This window comes from Festucalex cinctus, chromosome 6 (genome assembly GCF_051991245.1).
Source record: "Festucalex cinctus isolate MCC-2025b chromosome 6, RoL_Fcin_1.0, whole genome shotgun sequence".
Taxonomy (NCBI): Eukaryota; Metazoa; Chordata; class Actinopteri; order Syngnathiformes; family Syngnathidae; genus Festucalex; species Festucalex cinctus.
Window position 1 is genome coordinate 12,664,711 of NC_135416.1, and position 22,418 is coordinate 12,687,128.

The 22,418-nt window shown below is 38.8% G+C and overlaps 3 protein-coding genes across 7 annotated transcripts in view; 2 read left to right on the forward strand and 1 right to left on the reverse strand.

Annotated features, from left to right (window-relative positions):
* The window catches only part of apbb2b (amyloid beta (A4) precursor protein-binding, family B, member 2b), a 59,050-nt gene extending 50,155 nt beyond the window's left edge, over window positions 1–8,895 (forward strand). For all 5 annotated transcript variants that reach the window (XM_077524611.1, XM_077524613.1, XM_077524612.1 and 2 more), the window contains 6 exons: window positions 228–342; window positions 1,113–1,200; window positions 1,302–1,382; window positions 2,699–2,814; window positions 2,958–3,137; window positions 4,639–8,895. In XM_077524611.1, coding sequence (XP_077380737.1) covers window positions 228–342; window positions 1,113–1,200; window positions 1,302–1,382; window positions 2,699–2,814; window positions 2,958–3,137; window positions 4,639–4,809 — 751 coding nt within the window. In that variant the 3' untranslated portion in view covers window positions 4,810–8,895. The remainder of the gene's footprint in view (window positions 1–227; window positions 343–1,112; window positions 1,201–1,301; window positions 1,383–2,698; window positions 2,815–2,957; window positions 3,138–4,638) is intronic.
* Window positions 8,520–21,352, reverse strand: LOC144020805 (putative methyltransferase NSUN7). The gene is made up of 13 exons (XM_077524616.1): window positions 21,313–21,352; window positions 20,634–20,994; window positions 20,332–20,532; window positions 18,666–18,724; window positions 16,792–16,928; window positions 16,560–16,712; window positions 16,286–16,469; window positions 15,045–15,258; window positions 14,823–14,966; window positions 14,200–14,301; window positions 13,213–13,330; window positions 12,219–12,339; window positions 8,520–10,807 (listed from the first exon to the last, which is right to left on the reverse strand). The coding sequence occupies exons 2-13, from the start codon at window positions 20,668–20,670 to the stop codon at window positions 10,157–10,159; spliced, it is 2,121 nt and encodes a 706-aa protein (XP_077380742.1). The 5' UTR covers window positions 20,671–20,994; window positions 21,313–21,352; the 3' UTR covers window positions 8,520–10,156.
* Window positions 13,454–22,418, forward strand: part of rbm47 (RNA binding motif protein 47) — a 44,486-nt gene continuing 35,521 nt past the window's right edge. The window contains exons 1-2 of the mRNA XM_077524620.1: window positions 13,454–14,973; window positions 15,070–15,281. The gene's annotated coding sequence lies outside the window, so the exon portion shown is untranslated. The remainder of the gene's footprint in view (window positions 14,974–15,069; window positions 15,282–22,418) is intronic.

The following is a 22,418-nucleotide window of genomic DNA, read 5'->3' on the forward strand; positions in this document are numbered from 1 at the left end:
GTAAAAAGTTCGAGAAGCATGAATCTAAAACATAAATTATGACCCAGATCTATTGACATCTATAATCTTTATAAATCTTCTTGAAGGTCTTAGTAGATGAGTGGAAGCTGTTGAAACTGAGGAAAGGAAGGAATCCATATTAACTTTTTCTATCCTGCATGTTCCAGTTATGTTTCTTGTTTGACTGCTTCCACATAATAAATGTAGTATTTTTCTTTGCTTGACAGAGATTTTGCATATGTGGCACGGGATAAAAATACAAGGATCCTAAAATGTCATGTGTTCCGCTGTGACACGCCGGCCAAAGCCATTGCCACCAGCCTCCATGAGATCTGCTCCCGGGTAAGACATGGCACTGGCATTTAAGCAATGCAATCATTATAAGTTGGCCAGATTTTAAGATAATGTGCGTTTTTATTTGGTGAATGCTTTTTTTTTTTTTTTTAAGTTGGAAATAACACATTATACTAGGATGAGAAAAGAAGCCATTTTCGTTATCGATCAATGATTCATACCCTCTCTCAATCCTAGCATATCCTGTTCAAAATGTTGTAATTTACCATGTTCTATATTATGCTAGTTATCAGAATCCTTATGAATGGAGCAAACATTACATTTCCTCAAAACGATCCAACACAATCAGGGATACGAATATGTATTTTTTTTAATGGAATAAAACAAACCATCCATTTTGTCATGTGTGAGCTAAAGCCTAACCGAAGCTGACTTTGGACGAGAGGCCTGGTACACCCAGGACTGGTCGCAAGTCATACAAGTAGCCATTCGTATTCACACTTATGGACAGTTTGCGGTCTTTAGTTAACCAAACATACACATTTTGGGAATGTGCGAGGAAGCCATAAACCAATAAATGTTAAATATGTTTTCATTGATCTTAAACTACAAGCATAAGGGTGGATTAGAGTTTTTGTGGGTGCAATTTTTCTATCTAGATCAAATTCAAACGTCATTTGCGCTTTCATACATTTTCCATCAAAGGTTTTTAATTCACCAGCATAGAACATTAGATATAATAAAGTGACTTTAAAAAAAAAGTACTGCATCACCCACTCACCCTTTCTTCCCTCTCCTCATTCCTCACACACATCCAGATTATGACGGAGCGAAAGAATGCCAAAGCAATGGCAGGAGGTTCTCTCCAGGACCGGATTCAGGCTGGACTAGATCTCCCTTTACAAGGTTGGTTCATGGTCAACATTGTCACCCAACACCCAACCATTTACTGTTATTAACATTCAAACCAAACCAACCGTTTAAATACCATTTAATTATTTTGGCAGAATTCCCAACACCAAAGACAGAGTTGGTTCAAAAGTTTCAGGTGCTCTACCTCGGAATGATGCCCGTTGCCAGACCTATAGGTAGGTGTTTCTCACAAGAGCTGAAAATCTGTTATCATAAAGAGACTACACAAACATTTTGTTGAGATAACATTTGGCGAAAGAGACATATTTTGAGTTGCTTTGCATTTGATAATAGATGTATTCCTTGTTTAAATGACAGCGTTTCCGCAATGGGTTAGAAAATGAATCGGCAACAATATTACAGAGACACTGAGGTTAAATGGGGAAACTAGTATATGGGGAGAGATTTCTCTCAAAATTATTCACACAAATAAATGTGGGATTTTTACGTGTTTTTCAGATCCACAAAAATATCCGTGATTTTCACGTTTTTCAGATCCAAAAATAAATCGCCTACGAGATTTTCTTGCTAGTTTTGGAATGGACATTTGTGGATCATCGCACACGCACATTTATTTTTGAGACAAACATAATGCTATTTTGAGATATTCTCACACACACAAATCCACAAATATTCACGCGTCTAAGGTCCATTCCGCCTCCATCCACACGGAGGCAGTATTGCTGTCTCCATTGAACGGGAATGAGCCATTTCTCATTTATAACTGGAAATTGAAAAACAGAAAATGAGCCGTTACCTACCGAAGAGGATTAAGGCCAGTGAAGAGAAAAAAGCAGGTTGGCAGGATTCCTTTATTCTCAGAATTCAGGACTTTAAAGTGAGAATTCTAAGAATAAAATCAGAATTATCCTCCTTTAAAATAAGAATTGTGACAATTCTCACTTTGAAGTCAAAATTCGGTGATTAAAGTGAGAATTCTGAGAATAATGTCAGAATTCTGACTTTAAAGTCATAATTATAGTCGGAATTCTCATTTCAACGTTGGAATTCTGAGAATAAAGTGAGAATCCTGTCAAACCTTTTTTTTTTTTTCCCCTCACTTCACAGGCCCTAATCCTCTTCCGTACTTATCTGATCCTCGATTACGTGTTTATTTTACATTAGTTGGGAAACAAAATGCAACCTGAATTTGTTTCTCTTGAGCTTGTTATGACTTCAGTTGAAAGACACTCTTCTACTGTTATTTTTTTTTCTCCTACTCCGCTAAAGCAGCAGCGGCCATACAATATTACTCTACTACTAAGTATTCTGTCTGGAAACAATAATTTAGAGCTTAGTTGGGGACCTTCTCTGCCTCTTCTTGTTGTTCTTAGTTACGCTGCAACACTTCCAATACACCTCAGCGCTGCCAAGCAGATTGCTGCCAAACGTGCTACTTAAACTGCAGGGCCATAATTCTAAATTCAGACTTGCAGCAGTATTAAAAAATGTTTTAACTAAAACTGTGACTGTTTAATCCTTCTCATTGCAGGCATGGACATACTGAATGGCGCAATAGGCAGTTTAGTAAGTTCTTCCAGCAAAGACGACTGGACTCCAGTGGCCCTCAACGTGGCCGATGCCACCGTCACCATCAGCAAAGACAAGGTCAGTCACTCGTCTGACATTGAATTGTCGGAAAATAAAATAACATGGATTATGGATTTAAGCTGTAACACCCAAAGCTCATCTGCTCCAGTGGTCCGATTTATTAAGAGGCCACACTTTGTTTTACGTGAATCTTGACACAGGAGGAAGAGGAAGTGCTGGTGGAGTGCCGCGTACGTTTCCTGTCGTTCATGGGCGTGGGACACGACGTGCGTACGTTCGCCTTCATCATGGACGCTGGCGGCCATCGCTACGACTGTCACGTGTTCTGGTGCGAGCCCAACGCCGGCAGTGTGTCTGAGGCTGTCCAGGCTGCTTGCATGGTGAGTTGATGGAGGTCGTGCAGAAGAAGTCTCATTTCTGTGAGTTCTGTCTGAAAGGGCGTTATGCCTCTCATGCACCAATTTTCCGTAAAGGCAGCCTGAAAGTGGCTTATGCTGAAATTAGGAAGATATAAAGCTATCTGCCTTGTAGAGTTTTACTACATTCAATTTATTAAAAGCTAATGGAAGAACTGCATGCAGGCTATTATGTGTGCACTCAAGTCAGGAGAGAGAAATGACTTTACATGCAAGGCACGGATACAAGCAGCCACCCTTGAAATACGTGGCAGATATTAGCTTTGTTGATTTGTAAATTTAAGTTTTAAATCCAAAAGACAAGCATATTTTGAACAGAAACCAGTGGCAGATTGTTAACAGAGACCTTTAAAATCTTCCTTCTTTCATGTATGTTATGTAGGTATATCACAAGACATTTGACATATTATGGCATATGACATATTAAGACATAAAAGTAGTTTTAAGCAATGAAAATGAAGACTTTACCTGTTGTTTGGGATCTGAAGTAAGAGTATATGTCAAAGAAACAGAACAGTAATCATGAATGTTCTACAAATGTTCTTGTTCTACAAATTGTAAGCTCTTTTGGCCCAGATATCCCTTTCTGGTCCGTGCTTCAATGTGTTTCTTGATATATTCTATTCATTCACTTATCATGGAACTGCAAGTATGTATGCAAACCTGGAAGCTACACAAATTGTTGTTGGATAAATAAAGTTGCGTGAATTGGAAAGAATACAAAGAAAAATGGTTCTGAGTGAAGGAAGGAAGGAAGGCAGAAAAGTAGGTTTAAGTGAAGGAAGGGGAGATGTAATAATGTATGAATAAAAAAGTGAGTCAGAGGGAGGGAAGAAAGGTAGCCAGCCTGACAGCAGATTGGAGGGGAAGGAAGGCAGAAGTAGAGATCTGAAAAGAAGGAGGGAATAAGGAAGGAAGGCAGAAAAAGAGGCTTAGGGTGAAAGAAAGAAGAATTTAAGGACTCGTGAATGAAATGTGGGTCTGGAGGAAGGCAGGAAGGAAAAGATGGTCAGAAAAAGTGGGTTGGAGGGGAAGGGGACGTAAGGCAGAAAGAAAAGATAAAAGCAGAAGGAGAGAAGGACAAAAAAGTTCAAAGGGAAGGAGAAAGTAGCAATCAGGAAAGGTAGTCAGTAAAAGTAAGGATACAAGAGTAAAAAGCAGCTCTGAGAGAAGCACAAAAGGAGGTCAGGAAGGAAAAGAGGCCAGGAAAAAAAAAACTGAAGATGGACTAAAACCTTTTTCCCTGTCTTGACATTTCTAAAAGTATTTTTAAAGATATTGTCCCTACGTTTTTCTGTGGTTTTAAGGTGGTAATGCATTACTTGCTTGCATACACACACATAGGTCAACTAATTGACAATGACATGAGTCATCAGTCAGTATTATTGATCATTTTACCCTTTAACAGGCATAGGGCTGCACTTTGCTGTCATTTGTTGACCCCTCCCCCTCCTCTTCCTCTCAGCTGCGGTACCAGAAGTGCTTGGTGGCGCGGCCGCTGTCCCAGAAAGCCTGCGGCTCGTCACCGCCGGGCGACTCCGTGTCCCGCCGGGTCTCGACTAGCGTCAAGCGAGGCGTCCTCTCCCTCATCGACACCCTCAAACAGAAGCGACCCGTCACAGAGTTGCCGCAGTGACCGGGAAACCGCCAAGCGCTACCGACGTCCCCCGGCCGTACCCGCACCCAGTCGCCATGGTAACTACTCGCACCACTGCAGAAAGTACCATCGACTCCTGTAACCATGGTAACAGACCCTCCAGAGTTTGGCCATGTTTTTTTTTCCCTCCTGCCAAAAGCAAACCACAAGACTCAATCAAGCTCTTGAGCATCAGCGTGCGTGTTTTCGACTAATTGAGAACAGTGTACATAGTAGCGTCTCGTGTCCCCCTCAGGGCGGGGCAACAAAGACAGCACGCCGTCAATTAGTTGTCGTTATTGCACGTGCTGCAGCATGACCTCGCACACTTGGCCAAAGCCTGTTTACGCACACCTTGTCAGCGTTTAGTGGCGCCTCCCAGTAGACATCAGTTCTACATAGACACCACCTTGAGCACTCCATCGTACATCGCCGCCCAATTAGATGCGGAAAAAGTGGCTCGTATAGTTGCGTGACTAACTTTTTCATACTATGCAGGCTTCCATAAGCATACCGTAAAAGGGCTGAGAAAGTCGTTATAGAAGGAAAGACTTTTATGTTTATCCTGTCCGTAGTTCACTTGATTAGTCAAAATGTGGTAAATGTAAATGTTAGTGCACTTATTCAGAAAATCCACATGACACATCTACATATCAGGTTCTTGGTTATTTTATATTCATATTTAATATTAATATTCCAATATCATCACAGTGAATGTGTTGCATATAGTGGGGGTGTCAACCAGGGGTGTCAAACTCATTTTAATTCAGGGGACACTTCACTCAAAGTTGATCTCAAGTGGGTAAGACCACTATGCCAGTGGTCTAAAAGTAATCAGTAACAAAATCTAAATATTTCCTGTTTTTTGGGTGCAAATAATTAGAACAAATGAAAATATTACCAATTATTATCTTATTGCAGAGTAATGAATTTTCTTTACAAAAATTGGTTCAACATTTTTGCTTCAAATGCTGAGTACCAGCCACGTTTAACAAAGTCATTTAGTAGACATCAGTGTGCCCTACATTGGCAGAATTAACAACAACAGTTAATTCTGGTGAAAACCTGTAGCTTGTATTCTGGCCACAGGCTGGCCCGCGGGCCATATGTTCGACACCCCTGCTGTAAGCACTCACTCACAAAAACACACAGATGTATAAAGAACTGTATATCCTAAACATAAATACACCAGATGAAAAGTTACATCTCTTCCCTAAATATCTGCCACATCCAATATGGCGGAAGCTAAGACGTAGCAATGGGCTAGCCCGCTCACTGTGGTGTCTCTGTATATGTCTACGGTCTCTCCCTTTGCTCTCACTCTTAATTAACACGCAGAAGACTAAAATGTGCTGGAAAAGGAAGTGTACAAAGACTTCAAGAATGAGGACGTGAGTAAATAAGAACGTGACTCGCTCACATGATCCCGCATGAAACGTCCTTTCCTGAACTAGAGGCAATATCAGTACATCACTGCTGCTTTTTTTTTGAAGGAGTGACAAAAGACAGATGTTGGCCCGGATGGTCAAAACAAACAAAGAAAACAAAAACAAACAACGAGCGGTGACTGTTCACCCGAAGCATCCCCTCACGTACTCGCCATTTTGTCACCACTCGGATGCTGACAGATGATAGCCATAATGGTGGAGGGCGCACCAGACTGAGTGGGGTGACGTTTAGCTGCCCCAGGCAAACGATAGAGACTGCTGCTGCTTTCACACCCCGCAGATGTGGGCATGCTGCTGCTCTGTGATCCACATGCTGGAGGATGTATTGCTCAGCATCAGGACCCTGGAAATGTGCTTAAATACGTGTTGCCATCATTTCTATTCACAGAGAAGGAAAACAAAAATTTCTTTGGGTGTGTTGACAAATGCCATGTCTGCATGAATATGGGTATTTTTTTTCATGTATTTTCTATGCATTTTGGCCACAAGCAAATGACATTTTATCAAGTCGGCATTGTGGCCTTTGTATGCAGCCCTAATGAGAATACGTTCATCATGTCATCAGTTCACATTTGTTATTGACTATGTGCCTGGCTAAAATGGCCTCATAGTTATGAATTATAGCACCACCTGGTCATTTGCATGCACTTGACAGCCTGCAATTTGCTTGCGTCGGGCCGAATCCTTGTAGCCTACACAGGAAACACCCAAAATCGGCATTGTCAAAGTGCGCAAACCTTTTCCGACACTTTAAATTGGTCATTGATTTGTAAAAGTAACATACTGGCCTTCGTTTTGTAATTTTCTTTTTTTTTTATTTTTTTTTTTATAATAATAAAACCATTACGTGAGGTGATATATTTTGATTATTAAACATTAAAATGTGTCACATTGACCCTTAAACAACAGGTGGGCTACAAAGCCAAGGTAATGAGCCCTTCTTTTTTGAGGGGACGTCTAAGCAGGGCACAATATGATTGGCTGCTTGCAGAGTTGAGTAAATGAGCCGCCTCTTTGACTTAAATGAGTCTCCAATTAAATATGTTTTTCTTATCAGCAAGGAGGAGAGAGGGAGCAAGATTAGATACTACAAACACAGATACCTTTTTGCTTGGGGATTGGAGGGGGCAGGAAGTGTCAGCAGGTGCTAGTTAGCCCGAAGGACAACATGAGTAGCCCACGGGATCTGTTCGAAAAGTAGCTTACCAGTGATGGGACACTGTGATTTACTAAGAAAAATTAAAACAGAAGATTGTTCACATTTATTTATTTAAATTTAACATGATACACCTTTCTTCTGTGCTTAATATTGTATATTTTGTTTAAAAATAGTATTGATATATAAATATATAATATATATAAATAGATATGAATATTTAACCCAAAACAAATAAACAAAAAAAAAAACATTTTAGAGCTGTAATTTTAATTGCTGTAATTCCGCGGTATTTAGACGACCGTTATCATACCGTCAAAATCTACTATCATGCCCACATAGGAGGTTCCGGCCCAATGCAAGCAAACTGTTATGATTTAAAATGTAGATCTGCCATAGACATTTTTTTTTTCTTTTTAAATACCCGTGTACATGTGGATATTGCCTCCACCTAATTTGAAGTTCTCTATGACTGCTGTTGATGCGTCTCCAGGCTTCTGCGTGCTTGAAAACTTTTTTTTTTTTTTAAATGCATACTTCCATACTTGGTGTCTTTGTGTTTTCACCTGTGCTATACACTCATAATGTTAATTATTTTTCACAAGAATCTCACTTTTTTTTTTTTAAGCTTAATTTCCCCTTTTTTTTATATTCAACTCTGTATTTATACCCACAAAATATCATAAAGCAACACACTATATGAGAAATGAGCACATTTTTACCATTGACAGGAAAATTGCCTGGCAACAGTAACGAGCCCTTCTCGCCACCTTTTTTGTCTGATTGAAATGTGAACGGGTTGACAAATGTATGTAAATAGTCTCCATGTAAGGTAACATTTGCCATTTATTGTTGTCATAAGCTATTCCTTTCATTTTGAATGTCTTTACTTTTCTATTTTATTGAAATGCCTTTTTTTTATGAACTCACCAAATGGCCAAAGTGTAACATATAACTTGTAGATAAGAAAACGAGGAAAGCAAATAATGACTCCCCCCCCCCCCCCCCACACACAGTTGTCAATTAAGTTGACGCCTGATAAGCGATTATCTATGCATTCTTTTCATGGCAAGAGTCTTTACAATGCCTTGCATGCCCGAGGACGACGGAGAGGAAGACTGTATGTACTGAACAGAAATATTTTTATTTTATTTATTCTATTTTATAAAGGTATATACTGATTTTATTCATGGAGGCTGGTGAAGTCTCGGTTTATTTGTTTCAGTGCTCACAACGCTACAAAAGGCTCCGCTTTGCAGACAAAAAAATAACAAAAACAAAAGTGCAAGTATACACCAAGAGCTGAGAATCCTCTGCTGAGGAGGAGAAAGAGGCTGCAGAGGGCTCCCAGTGTCTCATAAACAACAATAACAACACGCACTCCATTTCCTGCCAATGGATGTGTAGGCTCCTGTTTGCTGCTCACTGATTTGTACACGTTATCAATGTAACCAATTGTGAGAATAAACATCTTAAAACGGACTCGTCTGTCTGCATCACATCTGCAACTTGTGCACACACTGCTTTTGACTAGCAGTTTTTATTTAAGACGACACTAAATTCTTCTCTTATCAGAAAATGAAACTTCAGTTTTATTTATTGATTTGTTTTAGGGGGGAGGGTGAAGCTGTAAATAAAACGGAGTGTTAAAAGTTTATTTGTCTGACCACACTTGTAACTTGCGGCCACCGAGGTGGCAGTATAATGCCGATGTACACAAAGAGTTTCACAACTCAACACTAGTAAGCTGCAGTAATAATGGTAATTTTTTGCAGAGGATAAAGAATAGATGCTCTTGGGTGTTGTAATAACACCCTGTTATATTGTCTGTCTATATGTGACGTTTGCATTTCCATTGCTTAAAGAGTTACAAAATCACGACACCCATGCTATTTGCTGGCCCGTCAAAGGCATTTTGCGTTAGCACTATCTTAGATCACCAATTGAAGGAAAAGGCTAACTAGGATGTAGCACACAGTAGCACACCCATTGTAAAATATTTAAATGCCCATTATATCAAGCAATAAATGTAGAAATAGTCAGAAAATTTAATTTCTTGACATTTTAAATGATGAATGGTTTAAAAGTCCAGTTTTTAATTGACTCCCACAGATTTGATTTTAACACTTTTTCAGTTTATATAGCTCCACACTCTCCACAGATAAATCAATATTTTTTAATGCACTAAATAGAGTTAAATTACAGGAGTAGTCGACGTGACGAAGGACAGGGCCGTCTTGACTTTGCCGTGTGATTGACAGTCGCTGTAGCCACTATTGTTACTATTGTTTCCGTATGCTAATCGCTAGCGTGCTGATGGCCCAGTCTTAAGTTTGTTTATATTTTTACAAGCTACTCTCGACTGAGGTGTTTTTGTTTGTTTACCTTACAAAATTATTGTATACTGATATGTCTTTATTTTATTTGTGTTACCGAACCATACACATACACATGTAGCCACACACTCACAGTCTAACTCAAATAAAAGAGAAACTGAATCATCTCCGTGCATTTCTAACCGATGCCCCCTGACGACCACAAATCTTAAGGAACAAGCACATCAGTTCTCCCCAAAACACGACAAGTGAATCTTCTCAGACAAAATTTCCTTCTCATTCAGTATTGGTTTGACTCCTTAAAAGTCCAATCTGACTGGGACTTGGTCCACGGTATCCCATCGTCATGGTCCTCACTGAACCATCTCAGCACCAACTCTCTTGCTACACGATAACGGCGATCAACTTCAAGAGTGTGATGATGAAGTATGCTGGGATGTGGAGGCTGAAGTCTTCTTGATGCACGTCTCGCTCTCGCTGTTCAGGGAGCTGCAGACCAAATCTGACTTTATATCCACTCTGGAGACCATCTCCTCCATGTAGCTCGTCATTGGACCTCCTGCTTCACTCGCTGGTGTTTTGGTTGCCTTCTTGGTCTGTGTGTTTTGTCCCATTGGTCTGGCAGAAGTGGGGTATTTTTTCGCTGAGATGGTCGGTGACTCATGCTCGGTGGCTGCGTGGGTGAAAGGTTTGCTGGAGGATATCAGCGCGAGTGTCAGACGAGGGATCTTTCTTGCTTTGCTCTTGACTATCCGCTTCTTGCGATGCGTATGTGTTGTTACTTTTTTCTTCCTCATGTTGTGGCCTGTTGAATGTTGCTTGGAGACTACCTTGCTGTGTGTTGGTTTGATCTTTCGTTTGCGTCTTTTTTTCTTGTGTCTTCCTTCCTCGTCACCCTTGACCTCTCCTTCACCTTTGTCTTCTTCCTTGGAACGGCGTACTGGATTCTTCTTGCTTTTCGACTTCTTTTGCTTCGCAGGGAAAAGTCCGTCCAGGAGGCCTTCGGCTGCTGCCTTCGCTAGCACTTCCTGGACTGTTTCGACCTTAGTTGGATCCGCCTGGAAATGCATTGAGGATTGGATGTGAAGGTACAACTTAACACACACAGGGGGAGCATAGAAACGAGGAGACATATACAAGCAAACATGACAGAATAAATGAATCAGAGCTACGAAGAGGTATCAGAGGAAAATTATTTTTTTGCCCCAGTCAGCATTTTTAACCCACACAGTCAGTAAACATGTGGATGTCGCATATTAGTAGGGATGTAACGATAATGGCGATATTATCACGATATTGCGATATTAAAACTGCCACAAAAAATCAGCGTCGTCATGTCATGATATTAAAAGCGGCACATAAAAAAAAAAAATCAGGTAATTTGATATCCATTTGTGCAGTTCTAACACCCTCTAGTGGCTAGTTTTTGTAGTGCAGTTTAATTTTCACATGGCATGTTTTGGTCCTTATATGTTTAAAATCCATGTTATTGGTCAGATGAAGCAGAACGTATTATGCTTGTGAACCGAGTCAATATGTGGAGTAGCGTGTGCATGCATTAGCAAGTAAGTGCCTCAATATTAAATGTTTAATAGAGATTGTAGGCTGTTTATATGCGTTGCTGTGATGTACAAAAGCACAATATTTTTATTTTTTATTTTTTTATTTTTACAATATTGTGACCTCTTTTGGTATCGCCAAGCTCCCCACAATATCGTGATAATTATCGTATCGTGACCTTCATATCGCGATATCGTATCGTGATGTTTGGATATCATTACATCCCTAGTATATAGTCAGCACAAATAATTCAGTTTGACAGCGATGTTCCCCCAAGTTTGACGTTATTAAACTGCACAATCCACCGAGGTGCTTTTGATATTTTCATTGGATTTAACAAAATTACCCTAACTATGCTAATTTTGATTAATTGAAGGATGTGAGTTAGTTTGACATGTTTTTGTTTTTTTACCTTTTTAAAACCTGCCAAAACCAATCATCAGAGCAATTATACATATGTATAGCATATACATACAGATCTCCACTACCATATTTGTAGTTTGTTTTCTACATGTTCCCGACTGTTCCTGCTGCTACTGTTCACATTCACTCATGTAGAGTTTGTAATTCACATCTGCTTATATTATTCATGCATATTTGCCACATACATTTTTCTATATTATTCCTGTGTGCTGCTACTGTCTACTTAACTGCTGTAAAACTGGAATTTCACCACTGTGGGACTAATTTTATTCTAATTCTCTCTGAAATAGACAAATAGTCATAACCTATCTCTGACATATTTATTTATCAGTGTTTAAATTTTGTCTTTACTTTGTCATTCTGCATCATAGAGATACAGGATGACGTTTGCTGTAGAGACATCCAACCACCCTGCAGACAGATGGGAAATAAGTCTCTTCACAGCATCTCACTCCCACCAACAAATACACACACATTCCACTATACCTGTCGAGACAAACGGGCCACAAAGCAGCCGTTAGTGACCGAAGAGGGTTCCAGTCTGAAGAATTTGCAGCCTGTGGTGTCTTCTGACTGAGTGTCTTCGGGGTAAATGGGTCCATTCACCCTGACGGAGCAACACGGTGACCAGAAGTCACGTGAAAGGTAAAAATACAGTCATCATTACCAGAGAAACAACATGCTACACAGCTACAGTATAGATGTATCCCACACAAACCAAGCATCTAGCATCCACAACATACTGGAAGCTAAGACAAATGCTATGAAATGAAGGGAACAGACTGCTGGTAATAATTACAATTTCATGGCACAAATATTATAATTTAGTATAGTTTGTAAATGTATTTCCATGTTCGTGAGAGTGTTTTGTCCAGCAGAGAAGACCTTCTTTTCACATTTGAATTATTAATGAAAAGCAGACATATAGTCAATGCCACTTTAGTGTGCAAATAAGTTTTGTCGAGTGAACAACAGAAAAATAGGACATTGTCCTCATCTCAAGCACATTTGCTTCTATGCCTGGGAGAAAATCCATTATTAAGGCGACTGCCCCATCACTTTCAGTTTAAATGTGTGCCCAATGGTTTTATGTAGAAGGTAAAATCATTGTGAGTGACAGAATCCAACTGGCCGTGAAATCACAATTATGCTGCTTGAAGCGAAATGTGAGGAAGCCAAAGGCAGAAGAGCTTCGCTGTAGATGGTCGCACATACACATTTGTCAGTGAAAGGAGGGGCGGCATATTTGCATTCAAACTGTGCGCGCTTGCCTTTGGCCTTGACTTCAATTGTCTTTCTTCTACTAATTGCAACTTTTTCTTTTCATTTTAGATTTAGCTGCAGTGTCTCAGGTAACGCTCATACCAGACTGGTACCAAAAGTAGTACTGAACAAAACACCTTTAGGCTTCGACGATTGAAACGAAGAACTAGCGATTGCGCAAGTGTTTACTGAGAGAGCCACTCGACTGTATGTTTACCTGAATGGCAGCAGTTTGGAGGTAATGTGTGTTTTTTCTAACACTCTATTCACCAGCTGCTCATTTTCCTTCCCATACACTGAGCGTGTGCAGTAGAGCACAGTCTGAACCTGTGGAACTTAAAGATGACAAGGACAAATGGAAATAGAACTATACCATTCATTCAATGGAGTTTGTACCATTTGAAATACAATTATAAACTTGTCAATCACAATTCAGGTGTGTTGTGCAAATGTAAGGATACTTCAAGGATTAGTTCCAATGTTGACGTAGTAGGGGGCCTCGGGGCAGTCAAATAATCTCACTTTTCCTGATACATCAATGCATAACTAGCCCAAATCCTATTTCCAAGATGGCGACGCCCATGATAATCCCCGCTCTAACAAAACATCCCAGAAAGTAGGTGGAGAGATTGCTAGAAGACTAAATGTTTTTTGTGATTTTGATTTACCTTGGGTGCCAACGCAACAGAGTGTTAATTAAATGTTATTCTAATTACTATAATTATTTATGAAATGCTGACAATGTTGTGGAGTTATTTACAAGATGTGTCATGTGGTCTGCACATGTGGGTTATTTCGTGTTTTCAGTGAATGTAAACAAATCCTTACATTGTATGTGTCACTTGAAATGTACATGGAAATTTAGCGAGAAGAAAATGCGCATACATTGTAAGCAGGCAGTAAATTGTAAGCGAGCATTTGCATCTTTAATTCATCTTAAATTACTCACAGACTACTTGCTATTTCCTGGGGACCACAAATGGTCCACAGGCTATAATTTGAGAAACCATGAGGGGATTTAAGTCGTATAATGCAAGCTTGGCTGATTGTTGAAGTCATCACATCTCATCCATCTTGATATGCAGTCTAAACTGATGTGAGTGCAAGTCCCATAATCACATGCTATGTCAAATTGAAATGTTTATTTGGTGTGCAAGTGTTTCTATTCTGCGCCTGTCTCTCTTGTCTGTGTGTGTGCACTCACAGGTTATGGCGCGGGCCAGTAGTCTTGCTTGCTGAGTCATAAATTTGTTTATGTTGCTCTGGGATACTAAACCACGAGACAAGTCTTGCAGTAGATTCCAGTCTGTCGAGAAAAGTGACATTTGTTTGTTTGTTTGTTTGTTTGTTTTATTAATTTGTCTATGGTACACCCCGTCTGCCAACAAAACTAAGCAAATAAGGGCATGGACATATCTGTCTGTCTGTCTGTCTGTCTGCCTCTAAGAGCTATTTTGTCTGTTAATCTAGCTAGCTAATCTATTCTAGCTACCTATCCCTATCTAATCTATTCTAGCTAGCTATTCTAGCTAGCTGTCTAATCTTGATGGCTAACTAGCTTTCCTTACCTTAGATTTGCACGGTTTATCTTAATTTGCTCATTTTATGTTGGAGTATTCAGACTCTAATAATTAGTGTAGTGGAGTTAACATTTTATCATTTACTAGCTGAGTTCAGCAAATTTTATTTTTTGATAATTTGGCTTATTTTAGCATGATTTAGCTTTGGTATATGAGTTGAAGAAATAATATTTTGTTGCTTATATCCCTGCAATTTCTTTGCTCCAAGCTGTCAGGACCTTCTCAATGGGAAAGAATCCATGCACACCTCCATGTTCACGATGGATGGTGTCCACAGGATCACTGAGGGCAGACGATGAGCACTGAGGAAACACCATGATGACCTTTAAATGCTCAATGGCAGAGTCCCTCTCATCCAGACCAAAGAACGCTTCAGGCAGGATGCGCACGTCTGCAAGGTTTTGAGCCTCACATCAGTATTTATTTAATAGTTATTTACAGCACACATTCTGCCTAATTTTTTTCTCACTTTTCACATCCATTTGATGCAATAGCTCCTGTATGTCCTTAAGTTGTGATGTGGTATGATCACCACCGCACACCAGCACGCTGCCTGAAAAGGCAGCCGCCACAGTGGCCACACGGGCCACAGTCAGGGCTGAGAAGAAGCCCGCCACCAGGACGTCAGTGCTGTCGAACAAGAGCGGGCGTAACGCGCTTGCAGCCAAGCACACACTTCTGTCCTGCAGAGTCACACAACAGTGTGGTGAGTACAAACATAATGTCTGAGTGTCTCTTTTGGTGGGAAAACATTTATTTTATTCACACTTGCCTAATCTCAAATACGCTACTAATAATAAATCCCATCATGTCAAACCTCAAATTAAAGATCTTTACACATCAACAACAGTCAATCAAAAGTGAACATTATTGGCATTTTAAAACTACAATTTGGGAATTTTATTATCAAAGGCCAGAAAAATTATCCTGAGTGACTATCCTTTGATGTAGGATGCTTGAAAAAAAAAAAAAAGGCCAACAGTCGCAAATTGTAAACCTCTTCAATATTTTTGCTTACAAAGTGCAAGTGATTGTGATGAGTTTTCGGAACATGTCTCCCAAGTCATTTACCACATTAAAACAGTGTTGCCAATGCCCCAGTAAGGAAAGTAGCTATTGGCTGTCCTAAAAGTCACTAGAAGTCGCTAAATGATGTAATTGCCTAATTTGCTTGTACAGTAAAAGTAGTGGACGGCCGCTATAGGAGAGAGGAATAATGTTGCGGGAGAGGCAAAATATGAGTTAAAAAACAAAACAAAAACAAAAACAAAAAAACATCCCAGAGTCACCAAGAGGAAAATGAGAAAAAAATGAGAAAGGAGAAGAGTTTGACACTGTAATTTTTAGTTCTCAGGTAAGATAAAAAATAGCCTAGCTACTTCCATTTCTTATTCCTCAAATACTTTCTTCTTCCTTGTACAGTATTTCCAGTAGTGTGGATGCCCTATGACACCATGCTGCTCCTTACAGGTCAGATTTGGTACTGCAATAGTCGTCTGGTTTTGGCTTGCAGATTTGATGGAGATATTATTAGAACATTAAAGAATTGTAAGCACACTTTTGCTGACTTTCTCCTCACGAGTGGGATTTAAAGCGTTTAAAACGTAAAAAATAATAATAATAAATAAGTCAAACAAATAAAAGGGTTTAACAGAGGTGCATTAGTGAGTATTATTAGAGCTTTGTAATGTATATTGCCTCATATACTACCTGTATGTTAAGTGTGTGTATAGCAGTGAGGTGGCTGAGCTGAGTGGAGGCAGGCAGCTTTTGGGGTAGGATGAGTGTGTCGAGACAGAGTGGGTCTCTGCTGAATGCTGATTCACCCACTTCAGCCACATGGTCCACCTCAGACATCCCGCTGAGTCGCAATTCCTCGCACACTTCCTCCACACTGTTAAGATTCATGATTGTGGGAGAACAATTGTCTCACAATTTATCATTCATCTTAATGCATGCATTTGCCAATGAAGTCAAGTTGGACCTGGTTCTGAGAGTGTTGACCCATGCATACACAGGAAGAAGTCTCGCTTGCTGTTGTTTGCTCCTCACGGGTTCAGATAGAATGCGAGAAGCACTGCGCAGGCCATATTTGACCCTGCAGCGAGCCAGAGAGGCTGCCAGCTTTGTTTTACACCTGACACGCACACACATGCACGTATACTTTCGTCACATTTTGGATTGTCAGATGTTGACTTGCTTCATTGCATACATACTTGTGTAGCTTGCTTTCAAGATCTCTCACTTCTTGCTCGGGCTTGTCCTCTTCATTTGGTGAACGCTCACGAGGCATAAAGCTTCGATCACGGAAGTCGCACAGCATCACCATTGCGAGTGGCAGTAGGTCATGAGGCTGAAAATAGATTCCGTTTTAGTTGGATTTTCTCACCTTTGCATTCTCTGAACGCAATATGTTGAATACATACGTACTTTTTTTTATTTTATTTTATTTTATTTTATTTTATTTGAAACGTGACAACCCCACACATGACAAATCATAGTGTGCAGTGTATTCAATATGATCAACACACCACAGACATAACAATATCTCAGTTATGGTTATGTGAACATTTACAGGGCCCAGAGTCTGGTGGAGGGTTCCGCAACCTGCGGCTCTGGAACAATATGTGGCTCTTTAGTCCCTCTCCAGTGGCTCCCTGTGGATCTCTAATCAATATATATATATATAGTTAAAAAAAAAAACACTTTGTTACTTATTTATTTATTTAATTGAATACGCTGTAAATGATTTGATGAATAAATAAAAAGGATTAATTAAATATTCAAAAAAATGTCCGAATACAAAATAATAAGTTGTCAGTGGGGAGAGACAAAATTGTCTAAGTGTCCATAAAATGCCCAAAAAGGAGAGTAAAACCACAAAATTACCATAATATGTCCATGAAATTGCTAAAAAAAATAAAAAAAATAAAAATAATGACAGAGAATTGAATAAAAAAAAGACGAAAAGAAAACATTCAAAAAAAAAAAAATATCGAGAAACAAAAGAAGGGAGAAAGTTACCATAAAATGACTTAGGTATTGCACAAAAAAAAGTCAGAAAATTGATTTAAAAAAAAAAAGTCAACAAAATAAAATGTCAACAAAATGGCAAAATATGTCAGAAAATTGATAGCAAAAAAAGTAAAAAAAAAAAAAAGGAAGACAAGAAGCACAAAGCTGCAATATGGCCGTAAAATTGCGAAAAAAAGAAGAAAAAAAAAGTCCACAATTTGACAGAAAGGCTGAAAATTCTAAAATTGTGTGAAAAATTACAAAAAGCTAGAGGAAAATGAATTGCTGCATATTTTTGTGTTCTGGTGCAGCTCTAAATAGCTCTTGGACCTACAGTATTTTGTTAATCACAATGTTCAAATGTTTTGCGGCTAAAGACAGATTTTTATTTATTTTTTTTTTTAATATTTATTTTACCTAAAATGGCTCTTTTGGCAGTAAAAGATTCCTACACCACACTCTACACCACAACAATGCAATTTACTGTAAATTTAGGTTACGTAGTTTTGTGGACAGTGAGAGTAGAATAGAAAAGAATAGATCCACTTGGATACATGTTTGACGTCAAACCAAAAAATAAATAAATAAATAAATACTGCTGTTTTCTTTTCTTGGTTCTGTGAGGAGTCACCGTTTCCCCCCAACGTTTACCTCCCTGGTGTGCTTGTTTGCCATTTTAATGGCACCAGACTAATGACCTGTCAGCTTGTTAGGTGTGTTTCACTCACCCCCCTCAATGCAGTCATTTGCACTCAACTCACTCGCTCTCGCTGTCTGTGTGTGTGTCATCACACATGTTTTATCGTGTCATTTACAGACTCCCAGTTGCTTCTGTTACCAATGCATCATTTGGCAACTATAACTGGGCTGACTATATGCACAGATGTGAATACAAATGGCCTCTTTAGTCCACCCTTCTTTTCCCCCATTCTCCCATTTTCTGATAGTGCACGAGCATATGGCAGAGAACGACTACACATGGCTACCTTACGAGGCGGTTTAATGGTCAGTGAGAGTGTCGTTAAAATTGTGTTTGGACTCAGACAGGATTTTTGTCGCATTGGATGACACTCACAATATGCTGCGATGTGTGGAAGCGGCTGTCCATCATCATCTCCTCCAGTAAATCTTGGTCTGGTAGCAAATTAACAAGCTCTTTATGAAGGAACATATACTGAGTGCAATATTTTGACGAGTGAGCTATTGGATGTGGCTGGTTAATTTAATAAATATTACAATCTGTCAATGATTGTTAACCATGGTTATTTTTGCCATTCTACTTTTGATATGACAATACACTGGGAGTGTTTGGGCTTTTCCTAATGGAATATCGCGGTATTAATGGCTTGAATATCAAAATACAAAACGTAATTACAGTCATCTGGATTTCAAAATAATTGTTTTCAAATATTGTTCTGTGTCATTTTTGCCCACTTGAAGTTCAAATGAGGGCAGCACAGTGGTGGTGTCACTTCTCGGTTCTCCGGCTTCCTCCCACATTCCAGTGTAAAATTCTAATAAATTCTTTCAATATCCTATAATTGTGATTTGCAGGATTTTTTTTCTCCACACTCTTTCCCTTACTTTTGAAGTATACCTATGATGAAAATGATTGACCTTGCGCAATACTTTTTTGCCCCATTTAAGATGACAGTAAATTTGTTTTCTTAGATAATCTCAATCTTTTTTGAGTGACGTACCCCCCTGTGAAATATTATTTTCAGCTATACCGCCTAACCAGTGCAAAGCATTTCTGATTGAAGAAAAATAAAAAAAATAAATTAAATGATGTGCCATCATGATCTGATTATTTAAACTTTGGAACTCTATTGGGCTATTTGGTCCCTTGAACTATTTGGAAATAAAAAGATATAAATAAATAATAAAGATAACAATTTGTGTACATACAAATTTATATCAATATAAAGTGTAATCTTTTAAGATAATAGCAAAAAAAATCTTTGTTCTCAAAAACAAATGATTAACTACATTTTAAATAAAGTTTTCAACTGATTGACAGGTGATTCTCGGTGGCATATGAGAAGTTGGATCAAACCATTCTGGTATGGGGGAGATACTGACTTTTTAGGATACTGAAATTGAATAGTCTACTCAATATCCTCCTGACTACCAGGAAGAAAAATATTGTCCAATCATGTTTCTTTTGATATTCCCCAATCTTTGTGAAGTAAGATGTGTCCACTACAGAGGACATTTTTTTTTAACTTAAATGCTAGGCTCAAATACAGTTAAAATAATTCAAACAATACTTTAATGTGTTCTTAAGAGTCTTATAAAAAACATGCTAACAATTTAAAGCCTAAATTTGTTCAATAAAAAGTGATATACACTTACTTTTCCTCTTCCCTAAAAAGTGCTTGCACTGACGGAAGCCATTTTCTTTTATGATGCAACCAAAGGTAGCAAAGCCCCACCTCTACACATTTGATATCATTGGAATGCTTTGAATTATCTATAGAGCACAAAAGGAGTTAATTCAATCGTATTCAGGTTTAAAAAGGTCCACTACAGAGGACAAATTTGAATTGCTGGTAGTCAGGAGGATATAAAATTTATTTTATGAACTTTTATATATATTTTTAAGAAATATTTATATATACTTATTTTATTTATTTATTTATTTATCTTGTATTTTTAAAACTCACATACCCCATGGTTACATATACCCCCATTTGAGAACCAATTGAGTCTTAGATGATAAACTACCGAATTTGACGTACATTTGAGGGTACTGAAGGCCAACTGCAAGGCCTGTTGCTCAGTGTTCTTATCTCCGCTCTCTGGCAGAGACAGCGTGTCCGTCTTCTTCTCATAATGCACAAACTGATGCTTGAGCGGTTTCTCCGTTCGTAGATGTTGGAAGATGGCCGCCGCCTGCAGGAGAGCTTGATCTGACGGAGGGATGTCAGGAAGAGGGCGAGCTAGAGAAAATGAGAAGGATGAAGTGGATGAATAAAAAGCGGATATACAATACAGTATATATTTGGAGATAAATAATGAATTGTCCTCAGCTATATCTCACCAGGTGGACCAGAAGCGAGTGCCTCCTTGTACTCCATTAACCCTTGACGTGTGTTGACTATTCTAATTTCACATCCTTGGTAGATACATTGTGGAAGGTGTAAAGCACTTCTGTTGACTATGTTTCACTCTTACTAACTTTATTGAGCCAACTAAGCGATTACAAGTATTGTTTGTTAAGTGAGCAAAACCCGAGGACTCCGATTATCCTGGTTCAAATAATCCACCTTGAGTTGTTTGTGAGTGTGAGACTCGGGCCGCAGGCGGCCGACGATAATTGGGCTCTTACTGTTGCAATGAAATACCCTCATGGATTGGAGCGCCATCAATAAGTAATGGTCAGCGGTCCACCTCTTTGTGACCTGTTTCACACACGCAGTATTGATGACATGACTTGACAATGAGGATTAAATTCCAAAAACCACTCAGTTCTGATTAAAATGGATTAGTCGAAACAATGTTGGATTAATCAGCTTTTACAGCCGTCAAGAAATGTCGGAATGGACCAAAAATGACTCTTAAAAAAGGGAAATGGATGAATATCAAACAGTTTTTTTTTGTTTTGAGTAATTCCAATGCCGCAGGAGAAGCTTTCGTTCTGGAAGAAAAGGCTACAGGAGATTAGTGTAAGCTGCATAAGTGATGATGGGCTATTTAAAATTCTATAGCCGGCTTTTTACCTTTGTCATTCGCATTTCTCCTTTCTGCAGATCAGCACACTTTCTCCATTGAGGTCTTCTGTATACAGTGACAGTTGTCACAACTTGTCTGTCTAAGTTGCTCCTTCTCTGCACTGTCCTGTTTTATTCCCTCCCTTTGCTCTGCCATGCATGAGTGAATGCTGGAACATAGTGGATCGAATTGTAATGCCATGGCAACCATATGATAATGAGCAGACAGAGAGAACATAATACATGATTATCTTTATTCTATTTTTTTTAATGTAAAGATGCTCCGTGTGTGTTGTGATTAAAATTTATATTGAACTAAACTGTACAGCATGACTGTCTCTAATATTTTGATTACACTAATTTTGCTACAGTACGGCACGCTATTACAGCACATTAGGTCATGCAGTACAGTCTAAAATTATTGCACAAGAAAAAATACAAGCTTTTTTTGATGATTATCTATATGTTGGTGTTTATTAGTGTTTGGAAAAATGATAATCCTTGTAAATGTTTGCATTTTTAGACGACTCGTGTTGAAATTTTCTACATTCAGGTTGACGTCCACATTGAGACAAATAAGACACATGCTGCCACCTGCTGTTCACAGCTCCACATCACACTTCAAACATTTTCCCAAATCTAGCAGACTGCACATCCGCGTATATTTTACAAAAAGTACATATACAGAAAGATCTGAACTCACTTTTTTATATTACTGTACTGTATTGTACTGTACTATGTAGTACAGCAATGTATGGCAATAGATGAATACACAATTTTTAATTGTACTTTTATTTAGATTAAAAATCTTTCTATCAAGCTAAAAAAAAAAACGAACAAAAAAAATGCTATATAAATAGCAGCCCATTCCATTCCAATATATGTTGCCGGCATACAGTATAGTTAAAAATAAAAAGGTTCAAAATGTGTCGTAAACAAATGATCTCTCATGGCACACTAATGGGAATCTCCACACTGTACAATTTCATTTATTTAGTAATTACACAATATTGTTACAATAGAACATATTCCTGAGAGACCCAACAAACCAGTAATAAATAAAAAGAAACAACAGATAATATGTGATTGCACAAGTGTGCATACCCTCTTGTAAG

Excerpts from the sequence above, each read along its gene's own strand:
- LOC144020805 (XM_077524616.1), bottom strand. The coding sequence starts at position 20,670 with ATGGAGTACAAGGAGGCACTCGCTTCTGGTCCACCTG. Across the intron at positions 16,470-16,559 it reads GTCAACACTCTCAGAACCAG|TGTGGAGGAAGTGTGCGAGG; the intron begins GTCCAACTTGAC and ends GAATCTTAACAG. Across the intron at positions 14,302-14,822 it reads CATCCATCGTGAACATGGAG|ACTGGAATCTACTGCAAGAC; the intron begins GTGTGCATGGAT and ends TTTTCTCGACAG.